The sequence below is a fragment of the Cyprinus carpio genome, chromosome A4 (genome assembly GCF_018340385.1).
Source record: "Cyprinus carpio isolate SPL01 chromosome A4, ASM1834038v1, whole genome shotgun sequence".
In the NCBI taxonomy this organism is placed as follows: domain Eukaryota; kingdom Metazoa; phylum Chordata; class Actinopteri; order Cypriniformes; family Cyprinidae; genus Cyprinus; species Cyprinus carpio.
In genome coordinates, this window is record NC_056575.1 from 6996760 (window position 1) to 7014051 (window position 17292).

General features: G+C 35.9%; 1 protein-coding gene across 2 annotated transcripts; it reads right to left on the reverse strand.

Annotated features, from left to right (window-relative positions):
• Window positions 1–551: 551 nt before the first annotated feature.
• LOC109079848 (tetraspanin-9-like) lies at window positions 552–16771 on the reverse strand. Of its 2 annotated transcripts, XM_042749165.1 has the most exons (8): window positions 16488–16771; window positions 9609–9688; window positions 3921–4112; window positions 2446–2520; window positions 2080–2181; window positions 1731–1862; window positions 733–816; window positions 552–623 (listed from the first exon to the last, which is right to left on the reverse strand). In XM_042749165.1, the coding sequence occupies exons 2-8, from the start codon at window positions 9669–9671 to the stop codon at window positions 558–560; spliced, it is 714 nt and encodes a 237-aa protein (XP_042605099.1). In that variant the 5' UTR covers window positions 9672–9688; window positions 16488–16771; the 3' UTR covers window positions 552–557. The 2 variants fall into 2 exon arrangements, with proteins under 2 accessions (XP_042605099.1, XP_042605095.1); XM_042749161.1 differs by lacking the exon at window positions 16488–16771 and having other exon boundaries at window positions 9609–10847.
• Between the last annotated feature and the right edge of the window lie 521 nt (window positions 16772–17292).

A 17292-nucleotide genomic window follows, 5' to 3' on the forward strand; every position in this document is an offset into this window, starting at 1 on the left:
ACCCCACTCTCCATAACACTTAAGTCATCAGACAATCAAAGGATTGTTTGTGTGCAATTGTACAGTACTTTTATGTGAATGTGAAATATATACAGCATGCGATTGATATATTACATCAGCAAAGAGAACTGCGCCTACGTGTACACAAGTGTCCAATAAAGAAATAGTGAATGTATCCGCTTACGAGCATTGCAGATATCCCAAATCCAATTTAAATGATGTGGGCATCTTTTTTAACAGTTCATATGCTATCAGACTATTTCCAAGACTGTTCGGCTTAACAGCTGCATCCATAACTACGTCTCACCATGTATCTCCTTCATTAATTTTCCTCTTACAGTTGCTGTTAGCCCTCAGGCCAAAACAATTAGCCACTCAGCAGCCAAGCAAAAATATCTACAGTCTGTTCTACATAATTAAATCTGACAGAAAAAAAATCCAGCTTCATTTTCACTGGTTATAGTTTGTGATGGCATGAAGCGGGGCTTGAAACAATACATTAGGTGTTCTTTGAGTTTTTTTGTAGTGTAACACTAACACTCCTCTACCCATAATAATCATACCCCTTTCCTTGTCCTGTGGATTTGCTGGTACAAGGTCATGGAGAATGCCATCCCGAGCAGCTGCAGAACAGAGAAGATGGCATCAGCATGGATGTGCATCAAACAGGATGTGGCATCATTGGAGGCACAGCTATTTTCCAAAACAGCTATTTTCCAAAAATGTTTGTACCTGTAAGACCAGCACACACATCGCGATGGTTCCCAGCAAATGTTTGTTGTCGTTCAGCCATTCCTCAACCTTCTCATAGCAACCCTAAGAGTCAGAAAGAAAAGTGTGTTGGCCCACAGATGTGTAGTAACATTATGAGTTACGGTTGGGAGGCTATTTTGAAACTCTTCCTAAATTCTGAAACTTTACAATGTGCACAATATTAATAATAGTAGTAAGCTACCGTATGAGCTAATAACAAAGAGTAGCTAACTACATTAAAGCTATTTAAGCAGGAAATACAGTTACATTATCAAACTGGATGATCACAGAGTATTTATGACAATCTCAATTAGGGCAACTCACCCCGGTAAATTTTTTAATTACTTCTAACTACTAACACTAGCTAACAAAAAGAAAAAAAATCTAATTTCTACAACTGAGTCAAAAACAGTGTAGTGTTTAACTAAATAATTCTGCATTAACTACTGTTTATATTTGCTATATTTGCTGTTTATATTGCTATAAAAACAGTATAATGTAATTTAAAATAATCAAGGCATGTTTCCAAATTAAACTTATCAGTGTTAAATTATTAATCATTTTTTATTTATATGCACCAATAAACCGCAATATTTACCTACATATATTGACACTAACATATCTACTGAAACAATCAGTTTGATTGCTGGAAATGAGTCTAGCTCAAATAAATAATAATAATAATAAAATAAAATAAAAAAAAAAAAAAAAAACTAAACAAAAAAAAATAATCATAAAAATATAATAAAAATAAAAAAATAAAATATAAAAAATAAACTATAATTAATAAAATATAAACTACTAAAATAAAATAAAATAAAACAAGATTTAAGATAAAAAAATAAAATAAGTTTTACTTAAAATAGAATAAAAAATAAAATAAAATAAAATAAAATAAAATAAAATAAAATAAAATAAAATAAAATAAAATAAAATAAAATAAAATAAAATAAAATAAAATAAAATAAAGGCCATACCTGTGACCAGAAGACGTTAGTGGCATTGCGACCACACTCTCTGTAGTGTTCCTGGCAGCATTTGTCTGGAACTGTTTTCTCCTGCAGGGCATCATGCCAGTCTGTGTGACCAGTTACACCACAACACTGCCACTGAGAGACAGAGTGAATATTCAGATTCATCATTTACACACTAAGCAAAGAAAATTTCTGCAGACGCCTGCATATTGTTCAACACTGGAGGGCTTCATGAGTTATCTTCCATTATTCTGCGGAGAGCATCTGCAGATAAGGAGCAGCTGAACTCACAGTGACCTGCCATTTCTGTCACTGAAAACTGTATATCCCACTTGCACTCATCCACACACACCTCAGCTTGGATAATGTTCCAGGCGTTGCGGAGGCCGATGTTATTGTCCGTGTTATAGAGCCTCAGGCCATCTTTAAGATCCTGCTTAGCGTTCTCGCTCACCTGCACAAGAATTTAAAGTCACATGATGCATTTTTAATCCAAATATGAGTTAATATGTTGAGTCAATGTTTGGAAATGAAGAAAACAAGAACACTCAGAGAGTAAACTAGAAGAGCAGGTGTGTGGGCTGTTGTTGTTGTCAGGATTCGTGTGGGTATTGAAAGTCTGTGTGCGGTGGGGTGGTTAGTTCTGTGTGTGTGTGTGTGTGTGTGTGTGATAGATGGATTGAGGGGGTGTGTGTGATGCTTGGTGTTCATCCTGTACCTTGTCCGTGTACACAAAGAAAAGGATGAGCAAAATCAGCTCTGCCAGCAGAATAATCAACAGAACAATGAAGAACTACAAGAAAAGAGAGTAAAGTAAGTAAACTATTTATATACAACAATAAAGTGCTTTACAGAAGACATATATGTAGTTATTATAGTATGGAATATTTGATTCTAATCAGTTATTGAGTCGATATGAGTTACATATACATTATATGAGTTACATATACATACATATGTGTGTATGTGTGTGTGTGTGAAAACTTTTTTCCCCACATAAAATAAATAAATAAATAATAATAATAATAGTATATCACAAAGCATGTTTTAAGTCAACTGTGTCACATCTAAGATGATTTAGAGAGTTCACATAAGCCAAAGCCCTGAAACTAACCATGTGTTTTGCCAAAGGCTGACAGAAACTATAAGCAAGTGGGATATGGCATGTTTTTGCACTATTCATGATGATGGAAACAGTTTGAATGTGGGACTGGAGATGCTTTTGTTTCTCACTTGCAGCATCTGCCTTTCCCTACACTCCCACACTCTCCATCAATGTAGCGCTTCAAAACCCCTGGTGTTATACTGTGTATTGTGAAGCATTTACATTAGGTACACCAGTGGTTCTCAACCACATTCCTGGAGGACCCCCATCACTGCACATTTTGCATGTCTCCTTAATTTAACACACCTGATTCAGGTCACCTGCTCATTAGGAGAGATTCACAGACTTGAAATGGGTGTGTCAGACAAAGGAGACATGCAAAATGTGCAGTGCTGGGGGTCCTCCAGGAATGTGGTTGAGAACCAGTGAGGTACACAATGGTCTGCCAACTAGTTGATTACTCTTCTGGACAACTAGTGTAAATGCTTTACTATACAAACATACTCATTTACATCTTTACATACATTTTGTCTGACAAACAAACCAGACAGGAGAGTAGATTAACATTGGTGTACTTGAACTTGAAAAATGGTGTTTAATGACATCTATCTGTGGTTGAAACAAGATAACTTCTGATGTTCATTCATGTTTATTTTGTGCTATAACTAGTAAAGAGGAAGAGATGATCAGTTCATGTGCTGATTTAACTGAGATGCTGCAGTGATCCATCACGACACATTAAAGAGCCACAAAACGCTATTTATTGTTTGAATTTCTTAAAAAAATGACAAAATTTGAAAGCTGACACTTTGTTTCACACTGAAAGTAATCTGCTCTGTCTTCTCTGTCGTTGTCTATTCATTGCTTGAGAACATGATGTGTGGAGTAAGGGCAGCATGGCTTGTCGAACGTAGCAACAGTTACTAAGGGGGGCAGGTCTTTGTGAAGGGTCACTTTAGACAGAATTTGAAAATGAAATCTCAAAACCTGACAACTCAGAATTACACCAACCCAGGGTTAAAATAACCCTGGATTAACAATAAATTCCTCATGCATTGTGCATTGTGGAAGTTTAGGTGTCGACTTACACTCAGCAACAGGCACTTGTTCTCCTTGATAGCACCGAGGCAACCAAGAAAGCCTGTTACCATGATGACGGAGCCCAAGGTAATGACCAGATTGGCAGCTGAGAGGGAGGGGAAGGAGGGGGAGAATGTGGCAAAACTGCCCTGAGAAACGGACAGCCATATGCCCACACCTAGCAACCCGCAGCCCGACAGCTGAGGAGAGACAGACAAGGCAGAGCATTTCATGTTAATAAACACACAGAAACTCATTCATTATGGATCAGTCGCACATAAACATTCAGTTGGACAGTGTTTCCTCAGGCTTTTACGTGTGAAACTGACTCTTCGGTTTCATTCACTGAAGTCAGTAGGTCTCAGTAGGACCTCAGTGCCACTTTGTGAACTCAAGTTTACTCAAGGTAAGGTGTATTTACTGTTGCAGGACTGAGGAAGGTATGTGTGCGCATGCCTAACCAACAAAACAATACAACAATCCCTGCTGTGAGAGCAATATAAATGCTAATGGAAATGCAATAATGGTTTTTGTTGAGTTTTGAGGTGTGAATTGTGTGTGTGTGTGTCTATACTGTAGGAAAGTAGAAGGTATGCTTGTTCACATCTCATTTTGGGAGAAACTCTTGTAATTTCATGCTCAGGTAACCGAAATGTAAAAGTAATCCAGTCTGCTAAAGGCCAGGCAAAAGGAGAAAGTTAGCTAACACACCTGGACCAGCTCCAAACAGAAAACTAGAATATGCTATGTTTGCAGCACAATGTTATACATGTATGCATGTGTATGAGAAAGATTTTAAATTGAATTATTTACTAAACTGTTGCAAAATCATATTTTAAACTTTAAATATAAACATGCTTTTATTGTTTTAACCCAATTTACCCCATTGTAGAGTCAAATTAATATTGAAAAATAAAATATAAGTATCTATTTTTGTTAAAAATCATTTGTTTTTTAAGGGCAACATTATAATGGACAGTATGCCAAATGGATAGTTGTGCTAAAGAATACATTGAAAAGTGTTGTTAAATTATTAGAATTTAACTAACTGAATTGTTTTTGTTATTATAATTATAATTTTCATGTTATGGCCAATGATCTATAAATGTTTAATATTAAAATTCTATGCTATTTTGTCATATAATATATATATATATATATTCTATATATATTATATATATATATATATATATATATACATACATACATATATACAAATTATTATCATAATAACAAATTATTAAAAAATAAAGTAATTTTAAATGCTATAAGTAAATGTACAATATGAAAAATATTCTTGCTAAAGATTTTATTTAACAGTGTTATTAAATTATTAGTGTTATTAAAGATTAACAAATACAAGTTATATTATGAAAGAAATATTTTTAAGGTCTTAAATGAAAAATTTAGCAGGCCAAGATGTTCTCTGTTAATCCTCCCTTACATAACATGTGTCATTGCGAGATATGCCCTACAGTGCAGTGGTAAGGCTCCCCACACACTCTTCTCTTGAGTGTAACTGAAGGTGAAAAGCTGTGTCATTCAGCTCCCTCAAGAAAATACCCAGCATGCACTCTGAGAATCACTGAGAGCCACGAAGAATCTGAAATCAGTCAGAATCCTTGAACTTCAAAAATGATGAGTATGAAAAATAAGAGATAAAACATGTGTGTGTGTGTGTGAGAGAGAGAGAGAGAAGCAGCAGAGCACGTCAGAAAAAATAGGTTAAAGATGATAAAAACTTTAAAATCCATGAAAATGAAAAGTATGACACATTAATCAAAAAGTCTGAGGGGAAATAATTAGGGAGAAAATGCAAGCAAGAAAAATAAGCCAAAGAGCACAGAATAAAACATAAACAGGAAAAGCACAGAGTAAGACTATTCTGTCCACAGGAGCAGACAGCTTTTAACCCAAATTTTAGTATTCATGACGCACTACCAGAATGAAGACACACAAACAAATTGAATTCAATCTATTCTCTCTGGCTTTGGAAAATCCTACATAATGAGGTTGTTCTTAATCTAATCCTGCACTCCAAATTGGGGGACTATTCGTTCAAGAGGTTTTCTTTACAGTGCACTGCATTCATATGTAGACTGAGGCTGCAGGGATGCAGGGAAGTTGGGTCAGGATGGAAAGTAAAGAATTGGGTTAGAAAGGACCAAGGACAGGACAGGACAGGACAAAAGGAAAGGAACAGGAATAAGACAGAAAAGGACTAGAAAGTGACAGGAATAAGGAAAAAGAACAGGGCAGGAAAGAAAGGACAAGGCAAAGAAAATGAACAGAAAAGAATCAGAACAAGGGGAAAATAAATAAATAAATAAATAAATAAGGGAAAGGAGAATGGACAGGAAAAACCAAAAGACTGGAAATGGCCCAGGGAAGGACAAGAAAGGGGTATGAAAAGAAATAATAGAAAGAAAATAAATTATCTGGAAAGACAGGGAAGAAAATTCCAAAATTTGCTGCCGGAAGGAACGCAGGAGACGCGGAGAAGTGTTAAACAGTCTTTAAATGAATAAACTCAGAGGAAAATCCACAACGGGAATGAGGACTGACACACGAACATAATTTGTAGACCCGACCAACACAGACTGCACAGACTGGGGTTTAATACACTGGATAATGAGGGACAAGACGAGACACACCTGATATCAATGAACAATCAATGTGAGGGATAAACTGGGTCAAGGAGAGGTCCATAACCCTGACAGTTTGAAGGCGGGGTCAAGTTATTCGCAGCCGGCAAACATAGAACGTAGGCGGGCATTATGCAAATATGTTACCCAGTGACTTGTAGGCGTCACGGAAGTAAGGTTTGAATTCCTGATGACTTGTTTAGGTGATTCAGAGGCAATTCTTTCTTTTTTGACAGACAAAAAAACCTTTATTTACCGTGCACTGTCGGCTTCACAAATCTGCAGATAGTTTACATTCACACATAGAGGTACATTAAACACTGCATGAAAGGCAATATTTGAAATGGCATAATAGAAGCACTTTAAATGACAAAGGAAAGGAACAGGGTAAGAAATGAAAGGAAATACATAAAGGAAAAAGGCAAAGGACAGGAAAAATGCAAAAGAAAGGAAAGAACTTTTCAGTAAATGTAGGCAGAATCGATGAATATGTATTGCAAATAATAGACCAGAAGAGCTAGTCGTTCATGTTAATAACAGAGCCCACATGCAGAACTGACCTCACACACACTAATGAGTGTACTGTGTTTGTGACCTTGTGAAGAGTGAAGTGAGTCTGGCCTTAACTTTCTCACTTATGTATTAAACATGAAGCTGTAAGGCTCAGTAATATCAAACACATGAAATATAGATTACCAGCAACCAAAAACACCTCCTCAACTCCACTCAGAAACATCATTACCACCCCATTTAAATTCCAGATAAAAATATAATAAAAAACAACACAACAAATCAACCTCACATAACAAGCAAGAACAAAGATCAATGTAATATGTTAATATAATCAAATAAAACTAAATCTAATTCAAATCCAAACCTTGTAATTCAAAACAGAAAAATAATTTCTCTTCAACGGAAAACTTAACTCTGAAATTAAATTCCAGTGAACCAAAAGAAAACCACACCAGCCCTTTGACACACCATTCCATCTCAAGGTAATTCTGTCTAAAGCTTTCAAGCTACTTTTATCTTTCTTTCTATCTCACTCCTCCATCTTTCTGTTATTCCCTCTCCGCCCCGCTGTTTAAAGTGTACATGGTCAAATCTCCAGGCATTTGCAATCTTTCAATAATTTCCTTATTCTTTTATGTTCCCTTTTCCATCTTTATATTGGTGTATATGTGGGTGTGCGTGCAGTGGGAGATTTTAGATCAATTGGGAGTTTTTTCTCAAGTTTCCTGCTTGTGTTTTGGTGCTTCCATCATTAAACTGGCTCAGAATCAACAAACAAAACACACAGCAGATCAAACGAGTAAAATCTCACTACTCACAGAAGCATAATCTGACACACAGACTTCCTGTTGCAGATACACAACACCAACATAGACACAGATGACTGAGAAGTTAAACTGGAGGACTTTAAGAGATGTTTGAATGCAAGAGAGTGAGAGAAAAGGTGGGGGGATTTGTTTGAGTGCTCTGGTTCAGATGAATATGTATTACTGCCTTTGATGTAAGAGCATTTAACCTCCTTCCCTCAGCCTCACACTGCAGCATGTACTGTATACATAAAGGACATTTTCACAAACGGTGACTGTGGTATCCATTTCATCAAAATACTACAATTATTACCAGAAGCATCATGCCCATTCAAAGTGGTTTCTGAGCTAAGTGGATTTTAAATATAATTTTATAATTAAGTAAATGACAATAATTGATATGTTTGAAAATTAAAGATAGAACGTGTCATTGGAATGTTCATATTTTGAGGGATACATTTCCATGCATGAGTTTCCAGTTGTTTGTGATTATTGGGATCTTTAGAAACCGTTTTATACAGACTGCATTCACAACTACAAGTTTCTAGCCACTGATGTATTTTAGAGCTGAACAATACTAGGAAAATATTTCTCTAGCTACTTCCATGACTTGGTATTTAATCCATCGCTATGATTGTTTTCTAGGCTGAAACTGCTTTTTTTTTTATATTTACATGATTGTGGGACCCTGCTGCGTGCAGCATGGAAAATAAAAACACATTATCTTTGCACAAAAAAAACACAAACACCACACATCTTTTTATCCCAGACTGAATCTGACAATCATCCACATCAAAATCCAACTGTTTAAAAAAAAAAAAAAAACCATTCTCTGGGTTAACAGTTCATCCAAAAATGAAAATTTGGTGAAAATTTACTCACCCTCAGGCAATCCAAGATGTAGATGAATTTCTTTCTTCATTGAAACAGATTTCTAGAAATGTAGCATCACATCACTTGCTCACCAGTGGATCATCTGCAGTGAATGGGTGCCGTCAAAATGAGAGTCCAAACAGCTGATTAAAACATCACAATAATACATCCTCTTTTGTCCTCTCACATCAAAATCCACCATATTTGTTTAGAGCTGTTTTGACCCTTTTTTTCACTTATAAATGGTGCTTGGTCTGTGCATATTTCTCTCCTGATTCCGTTGAGAGCATTTTAACTGATGGACTGGAGATTGGGAGTCATGTGTGGATCATTGTGATGTTTTTATCAGCTGTTTGGACTCTCATTTTGATGGCACCCATTCACTGCAGAGAATCTATTGGTGAATAAGAGACGGAATTATTTTTTTTTTTTCATTTCTTCAAATCTTTTCAGATGATGAAATAAAATTATCCTCATCTTGGATGGCCAGAGGGTGAGTAAATTTTAAGCAAATGTTAATTTTTGGGTGAACTACTCCTTTAATACTTCAGGGTTAATATTAAGGATTATGGATTCAGACAGTTCTCTAACCCCAAGTATAAGCAATAATAACAGTGATGCTCGCCTCAGCAAACATCACTAATGATCAGCCTTAAACTCACATCATTGGCTGAGCCAGAAACAGTCATTGCTGAACTATTCAAACAAACAGTGCATTGTTTTGAAAACCCCACAGAGACACCATGCTCACTTTTTGGGGAAATCATTGTACAAATAGCTTGCACATTAAACTTTGACAAGAGAATGCATTTTGACAACAAGTAAGTGTGGATCATTCATGCTGTACTTTGATACTCACCCAGAACAGCAGGTTGAAGAGGAACATCATGTATTTGACACAGCACAGGCATCCACGAGCCATCTTCAGCTTCTCGAACTCTAGGAGCAACACAAAAGACAAGTCCAGGTAAAACACAACGTACTTCCCACCGGCAGACACGCGCTTATCCGGAGGCTTCCCTCCTGGTGGGACCGTGACCACGGCTCTGTCACTCTGTGCTGTTTGATCTTTGACATTTGACCCCCGGGAGCCGTAGAAGGCCCCTACGGCCAGGCGCTGACCCCGACGGGCCGCCCGGGTGAATTCTGACTCTGCGCTGTCCAATGAGGGGCTCCGCTGGACCTCGGATTCGTGGCTCTCACACCTCTGCATTATCAGATGAAGGCCGAGCGGAGGGCATGTTTCACACAAGCTGCAACTTAACACACATGTCCAAAGTTGCCATTTGAAAGGGTCGGACTTAACTTAAACAGACGTACTCTCAAAAACACAAGAACTTCAGAGGTCAAAGCTTTCTAAGGTGAGGTTTTTCTCGAGGTCTTTGCTCTGTAATTCCTTTGCACTGAGAACATCTTTCTTCCTGTATTTCCTATTTGTCTTTTTCCCCTTTCCGGTATGTGGGAAAGCAGAGAATGTGCTTTCAACTTTCCCCGCTCTCGCTCCATCGCACTCTTTCATTGCTTTGCGTCTGCATTATTTGCTTTGTTGCATGTACCACTCTTTTCTCTGCACGCTCTTGCTTCCTTGCAGTGCTATTATTAGAGATCTCCTCTCCCGACTCTTCACATCCCAACTAGCGCTCCGTCCCTCTCTCTGCATCCTCCTACCTTCATTCTTCATCCCTCTCTCTCTCTTTGGCTCCTCCTCCTGCACTCCGGCCAATCTGTTTGCAGGTCAATGGATCCGTTATCTCCCTTCCCATGTATGTTTAAAAGAGTCAGTAGCCAAGTGGGAAGAATGAAAGCTAATTGAGGGAATAAATCAAATCCTAGCTCATGTATGTCTCATATGTATGATTTTGTCTGTATGTAGATGCCGTCTCGAGCAATTCTGCAGAGAGATCATGCAGTGCCAATGTTTCCTGTAATTTTTCTGTTGCCATGCTACATAAGGGTAAAGAGGGCATCTGATTTGTTGTTTTTGGCACTGTATGATGTTGATCTTCATGACCTTTAAACACATTTACACATTAAAATACACTTTAGACACAAAACATGCATTTGATTTGTATTACTGCCTGCTGAAAATATTAATCCAGGGCTTTCATACTGGGGCAAAAATTTTGTCTGTGCTGATGATATTTTAAGATAGACAGATAGATAGATAAAAAAACTACTGTACATGCAGTTATTTAAAACAACAACCAGCCAACTACCAACAACCTCAAAAAAATAAAAAATAAAAATGCTTAGCAATGCCATTGAAACTACCTTGAACAGCTTCATATTAATAAATCACCTTCAGCTTTGTGGAGTTTAAACCTACAAACTTTCAAATGCGAGTTCAGGCTTCAGTCTCTCATTCCCATTTCAGTCTATCAAACCAATGTCACATTCAATAAGAGTCCTTTTTGTTGCTAGTGATCCTGATTTAACCACTGGCTAGGATGCTTACTGACCTCTAACGTGAGCTGCAGTGAGGCGTGGATGAGACAGCTTGCAAAACAGACTGATACTAGGTCTAAATTAAGCACATACAGTACAGTCTGTTCAACAGATTGTACTGTCTCAAGGTGATATGTCATGTTTAATTTACACAATACATGTTTCCAGAGTTTATATATATAATATATAATATATTTTTTTTTTATTCTAAAATGCAAAAAAGGTTTCTATTTTTTAGACTTAGCCTGAAGTATTATAATTTGGTTAATATAAAAGCAATAAAAATCATGGTATGTCCCTATTTATGTATCTAAATATGCATATGTGTGTCTGGGGGGAAATTTCTGTAGAGATCCTCCTGTGACTATACTTTTAATTTTTTTTTTGTTGCTATAATTCTTTCCCTCCGGAGCTCTTTCCACTCTAATTAAATGGCATTGTGATCTTGTGTAACTCAGTGTGTGTGTGTGTGTGTGTGTGTGTGTGTGTGTGTGTGTGTGTGTGTGTGTGTGTGTGATATGGTGCTGACTGTGTATTTCACCCTGCGGTGGCTTTGTGAGATCTGATGTTCTCAGGAAACTCATTACACAGGATTTATTAACTGAACAGTGTTTACTTTGCTGCAAGGGTGTACAATACTTTCCCACAGCTGCACACACAGGCAGCAAATTTATACACCTATACTTTTGAGGACCTCCCATAAATGCATATTGTTACTCAGTTTTTAATTAGCCTATTCTGAAAAGGTTTTTTGTGTGCGTATTTTTTTTTTTTTGACCTCACAGGTCAAATACACATTTATCTACACTATGTTCAAACATTTAAAATCACTGAGAAATGTTTTATGCTAAATTGTTTTATATTAAATACATTTAAAAAACACAATACAAAACATAATATTCTGTAGTAAGATTAATAAATTATCTTTAACAATGGACAGCATTTTAATATATGTTCATTTATTATAGATTAGCTAACTAATATTAATTTATACATCCAGAAACAACTTTGGTCATGACTGACAGATAGCTATAACTGGGCTGTTCTCAAATCAATATCTATAGTAATCAATATCTCCCCCCACCATGGGTTATTGCACTCATGGGTATTGCAAAACAAGTACACAACAACATGCTTTGGGCAAACTATTTGTTGAAATTAAACCGATTCTGTTCTCTGCATCTTGCGGAAACAGGCAGCACATGTAGTAATACACTTCTGAGTGTCAGGCCTGAATAGCAGCACATGTAACACTTATGGGATACTCTTGTTGAATATTTTATGGCTTGTGCGTCTCACGTGGCTGATGTCTGGGTGCCTGAATACAGCATAACAGAATATCTGTTCACAGGTACTTAATGCATCAACAGTCAGGAACAGCATTCATTTATTATACATACAGAGAAGAGGATTGCAAGATATCTGATGGAGAGAGAGAATGAAAACGACAGAGGGAGTAAAAGATGTGTTTGTAAAGTTCATTGTTTCCTATTAATATTAACCTAAGTCTTGTTGAACGTGTATTTCATATTGTTACTGTTTTTGGTACAATTTCTTACATCTTTTGATGTGCATGTTGGTGCTGAGACATTATGTAAATCATGCCAGAAAAGTAGGAACTTTGTATTTTTTGAAAAGTCTTCAAAAGATGACTATTCAGTAAGCATACAAAAATCACACATGCACTAGTTTGAGAAGTTCTAAAATGTTTTATTATTTTTATATAATTATTATATAATTATTATATTATAATTCAAAATTTTGGGGCCATAAGATTTTTTACATTTTTGAAAGTCACTTATGCTCAATAAGGCTTCAAAAATATATTTTTTTGTAACATTATAAATGTCTTATGTGACATTATAAGTATCACATTTGAACAATGTAGGCTAATGTTTCCTTGCTGAATGAAAATATTAAATTCTTTAAAAAAATCTTTGAAAAATTATATTTTATTAGATTATATATTTTATTATAATGGTGCAGAAATAGTGCAGAATCTTTAATTTTTTTTTTCATTAAATTTATAGAATAAATTTGAGGTCTTAGATTTTTGGACTCCACCGTATGTGGTAAATGCTGCCCAGATGTGTGTTTAAGGAGTGTTAATTAAACAGACTCTGAGGAAGCACAATCTGCCACCTCACAGAGCACTATAATGAACATCTGCCTGCCAATCTGCTCAGTGCTTCACACACACACACTCAGATATGCCTTCTCTCTGTACACTATTCATTGACAATGTAGATCCTTCTGAGACAACAAGCTTTTCGTCTCTTTATAGGAATGTTTCTCATCGCACATGACTGTGGTTTCAAAGAGGCCATTTCGTTCAGCTGGATGCGCTGGCTTGCATGTAAACCACACTCTCAGGCACTCAAGGGGGATGTATTCCCGAACATTCTGCCCTATATGTAAATCAACTACCATTAACTCCCCATCCAGGGAACGCTGGTTGACTTGCTGGCAAAAAGCACATTCTAACACTTTCCAGGGAAATGGAAGTTGCGTGTTGGGAATGAAGAAACAAAATGAGTGCTGATTTCATCCTCCAGCAAGCAAAAGGCTGTTTTACTATATATATATATTTTTTTTAAGAATTAAACAGTAGCTACACCATTAAAAAATGGCATGAAGATACAGGTGAAGTCATGTATGGTCATAAGCAAATATAAACTGCACTGTAAAAAATATTTTTTTAGGTTATAAATAAAAATGATTGGAGTTTGTTTTAGAAGAAAATACTATTTCAGTCCGTCTGCTTCAAAATTGTACTTTTATTTAAATGTTACTTGCTGTTTCTTTGTAATTAATTGTGAAATGTGTTAGCCTATATTCTATACCTCTTTTATCCCTTGCATACTCAGACAGAATCCCTATTTGAATACTAACTGTGTAATAGTACATACTACATCACGCTAGATTAGTATCAATAGGTCACAAATCATAATATGTTAAAAACAGTATTTTGCAGGTACCCTAAATGCATAGTCCACATATATACTGAAACATGCATGCTTTTAGGGCTTATATTACCCACAGCACCCAACAAAGGTTTTATGATGGTTCTTCTGATGCCAGTTTATATAATTATGCAGCAAAGATGTCTGTGATATAATCTTGTTATGCAATATACTACACACACTCATGTTTTAAACACTTCATGCACACATGAAAGCCTTTGATGCCATTCTCTCGGGTTTGTACCTTTTACATTAATAATGAGCTTTTGGATCATTGAAATATCTGTCAACACACATCTCGGTCATGCTAGAGAGTAATACGTGTAATATTATCTCGAGTCAAACTGAATTTAAGACTTTATGACTGTATGCAGCATGACTAAAGCAACAACAGAAACAGGAAACAGCCTGGCTGATATTTTTATAACAACTGGCATTTTAATAAGACCAACTGTTTAAAGCAATGGCATTTCTAATAGCTTTCCTGCGCATGCATGAATATTGAAGATGCCTTCCATGCAGAAAATTTAATTTTCATATTCAAAACAGAAAGAAGGCCCTTGATAGATGAGATATTAGCTTTAAAAACAGGTGAATTAGTTGCCTCTCAAGCACCCGAAACCTGACCAAAATGCAAGCCAGTGTGCATACGTTGTTTTGCATGCGTGTGGATTTTAATGTTAGCTCAAGAACTACATAAAAGGTTCATGCCCTTTGATGCAAATATTTAGCACAGGACATACTCTTCTTGTGTATAACACCCTGAGGTCATGTTCTGTCTCCGTCCTTAATTATGTCATTGGCTCTTTTTTTCTGCTCTTTATTCAAAAGAGGTTGTGCTCTGACCTGCTGCAGTTCACACTTGAATAAGACTTTTAGCAGTTAACCGTGTGACCTCTTTGGAGGTGCAATGATTTTTGGGATGCACTGCCCTCTAATGGAATTAAAATAGGATACTGTGCTTTCTCTATTATTTGGCTTTGGGTGAGACATAGCCAGACTGATATGCATACTTGCAAGTGGTAAAGTATGTAAATTAGATAGACTTAATTCAACAAAAAACATACACACACAAAGATAAAACATACATGATAAATTATATTTATATTTTTATATTTTTAGAAATTATATTTTTTTCTGGATCATCACATTTAAAGCGACAAAAAAATCAAAAATACTTATATTCATATTAAACGATGAATATGTTTCTGTTTTCTGTTTCTATATACTTATATATATACATACATAATTGTGTGTAAAAAAACGATGAAAGAATCTATATACTTATATATATACATACATAATTGTGTGTGTGTGTGTGTGTGTGTGTGTGTGTGCTATAGTCTATATAACATACATACAAACAAAAAAAGTGTGTGTATGTGTGTGCTATAGTCTATATAACATATTTATTATCTTCAACAATTACCCAAAGATGAAAACAACTTTTGTCCATAACCCCTGCCCCTGTATTTACATGCACATAAAAAAAAGAAAGAAATTAAGTCATATTATGATTTTGTATGCACCATGGAAACATATTAACCTGGTTGCCATAGAAAGATTTGATTAAGAAAATTAAGTTAATAATTTAAATCCGAATGAAAGAGCTGTGTTAATTTGATGTAATATAGCTATGCATATTCGGAACATGCTGAAATATACAGTAATATTCCAGTAGCTGTATAGAGTTTTATCAGATTAAAGGCTTAACCAAAACACGGTCCATAATAGCCAAATGATGTGTGTGTAAATATGTTCAGACTTTCCATGAGTCTGCAGCAGCTGCTTTCAACTAGACATGCGCTTTTTAGATGCGCCAGTTCTGCACATTCCAGACAGTGTAGCGCTAATCACGCAGCCTGCGGCTCCCACACACACACACACACTGAACAACTCATTAAAAGTTAATTGAACGCCAAAGTCTAGTTTGATTAAACTGTAGGCCTTGAACAGATGCACTCCTTTTAGTAGACATGCACGGCACCAGATCTGCTTCATCTACTGCACGTCCACATCTGCGTAAGTCGCATATCTTTCCATATCAAGACGTTTCCGTAGTAGCAGAGATTTTCCTATTAAGACAGACTGATCTAGTATGACATTTAAACTTCCACATACGTTCGTTTTTTTGTTTAAATACCGCATTATAACCACTTAACAAATCAAAACTATAAGTATTTGCTTAAACGGATATAAGGCTAGCAACTGATAAACATCAACAACACAACAAGCTAAAAGCACGTACTTCCATAGTAGGATAAACAACCGTACATTTTAAAAAGTACTGACAAGAATAACACTTTTGACGTTTTTTAAGCCTTACTCACCTTATTGGAAGCACAACTTGTGTTTTACGACTTGCGTTCTTATTTCAGAGTAACTCTCCTCACTTTCGTTTGCTTTTGTACGGAGATAAAGGCTGTTTTAACTGTGACCAATAGAAGCAAAACGCATATAAATGATCGGTAAGCAGACCTTTGATTTCATGGTAGTCAAAAAGAAAAGTTCTGGAGCTCGAAAAAACTATTGGAAAAAAAAAATACGGAATGGCAGTAAGTTTTCCCACGAACGGAAACAGTGTATCAGGAAAGATGGAGAGGCGTGACTTCACTGCGTTTACGTTCAATACACAGGAAAACACTGCTGGTCTTTCCCAGCAGGGGGCGCCCGTCCACACGCAATCACACACGAGGGTTATTCATTTAAAATGTTCACAAATAACGAGGCTTGTAATTACTAAATATATGGTGAATTTAGAAGTGTGCAAAACGCACTATTTAATCCTCTGAAAAAAAAGCGTAGCCTTTGGAAAATGTTAACTTACGGCTTTAAAGATGTCAAACTAAATTTTATGAGCTGTTTATATATGTGTAATGACATTTTTACTTCAGACATTTGGGTCTAAACACAGTTAAAGCACTGAATTGTGTAATACTGTCATTTTCTGCAAAAACCAGGAATATTAACAAGTTTTATTTTTAATTTTTAATAAAATAAATTGTTAATTTTAAATAAGAATTTTATAATTTTGGTAATTACATCCATTATTTTTTATTACTTATTAATATTAGCATTATAACTGCTGCATTATAAAGGTTATAGAACACCAAAGTGTTAACACATCCATGGTTT

Coding starts and splice junctions, on each gene's coding strand:
- LOC109079848 (XM_042749161.1), bottom strand. CDS start 9,962: ATGCAGAGGTGTGAGAGCCACGAATCCGAGGTCCAGCGGAGCCCCTCA. Junction 4,113..9,608: donor TCTTCAACCTGCTGTTCTGG/GTGAGTATCAAA, acceptor GTCTCTCCTCAG/CTGTCGGGCTGCGGGTTGCT. Junction 817..1,730: donor CTAACGTCTTCTGGTCACAG/GTATGGCCTTTA, acceptor TCTGACTCTTAG/GGTTGCTATGAGAAGGTTGA.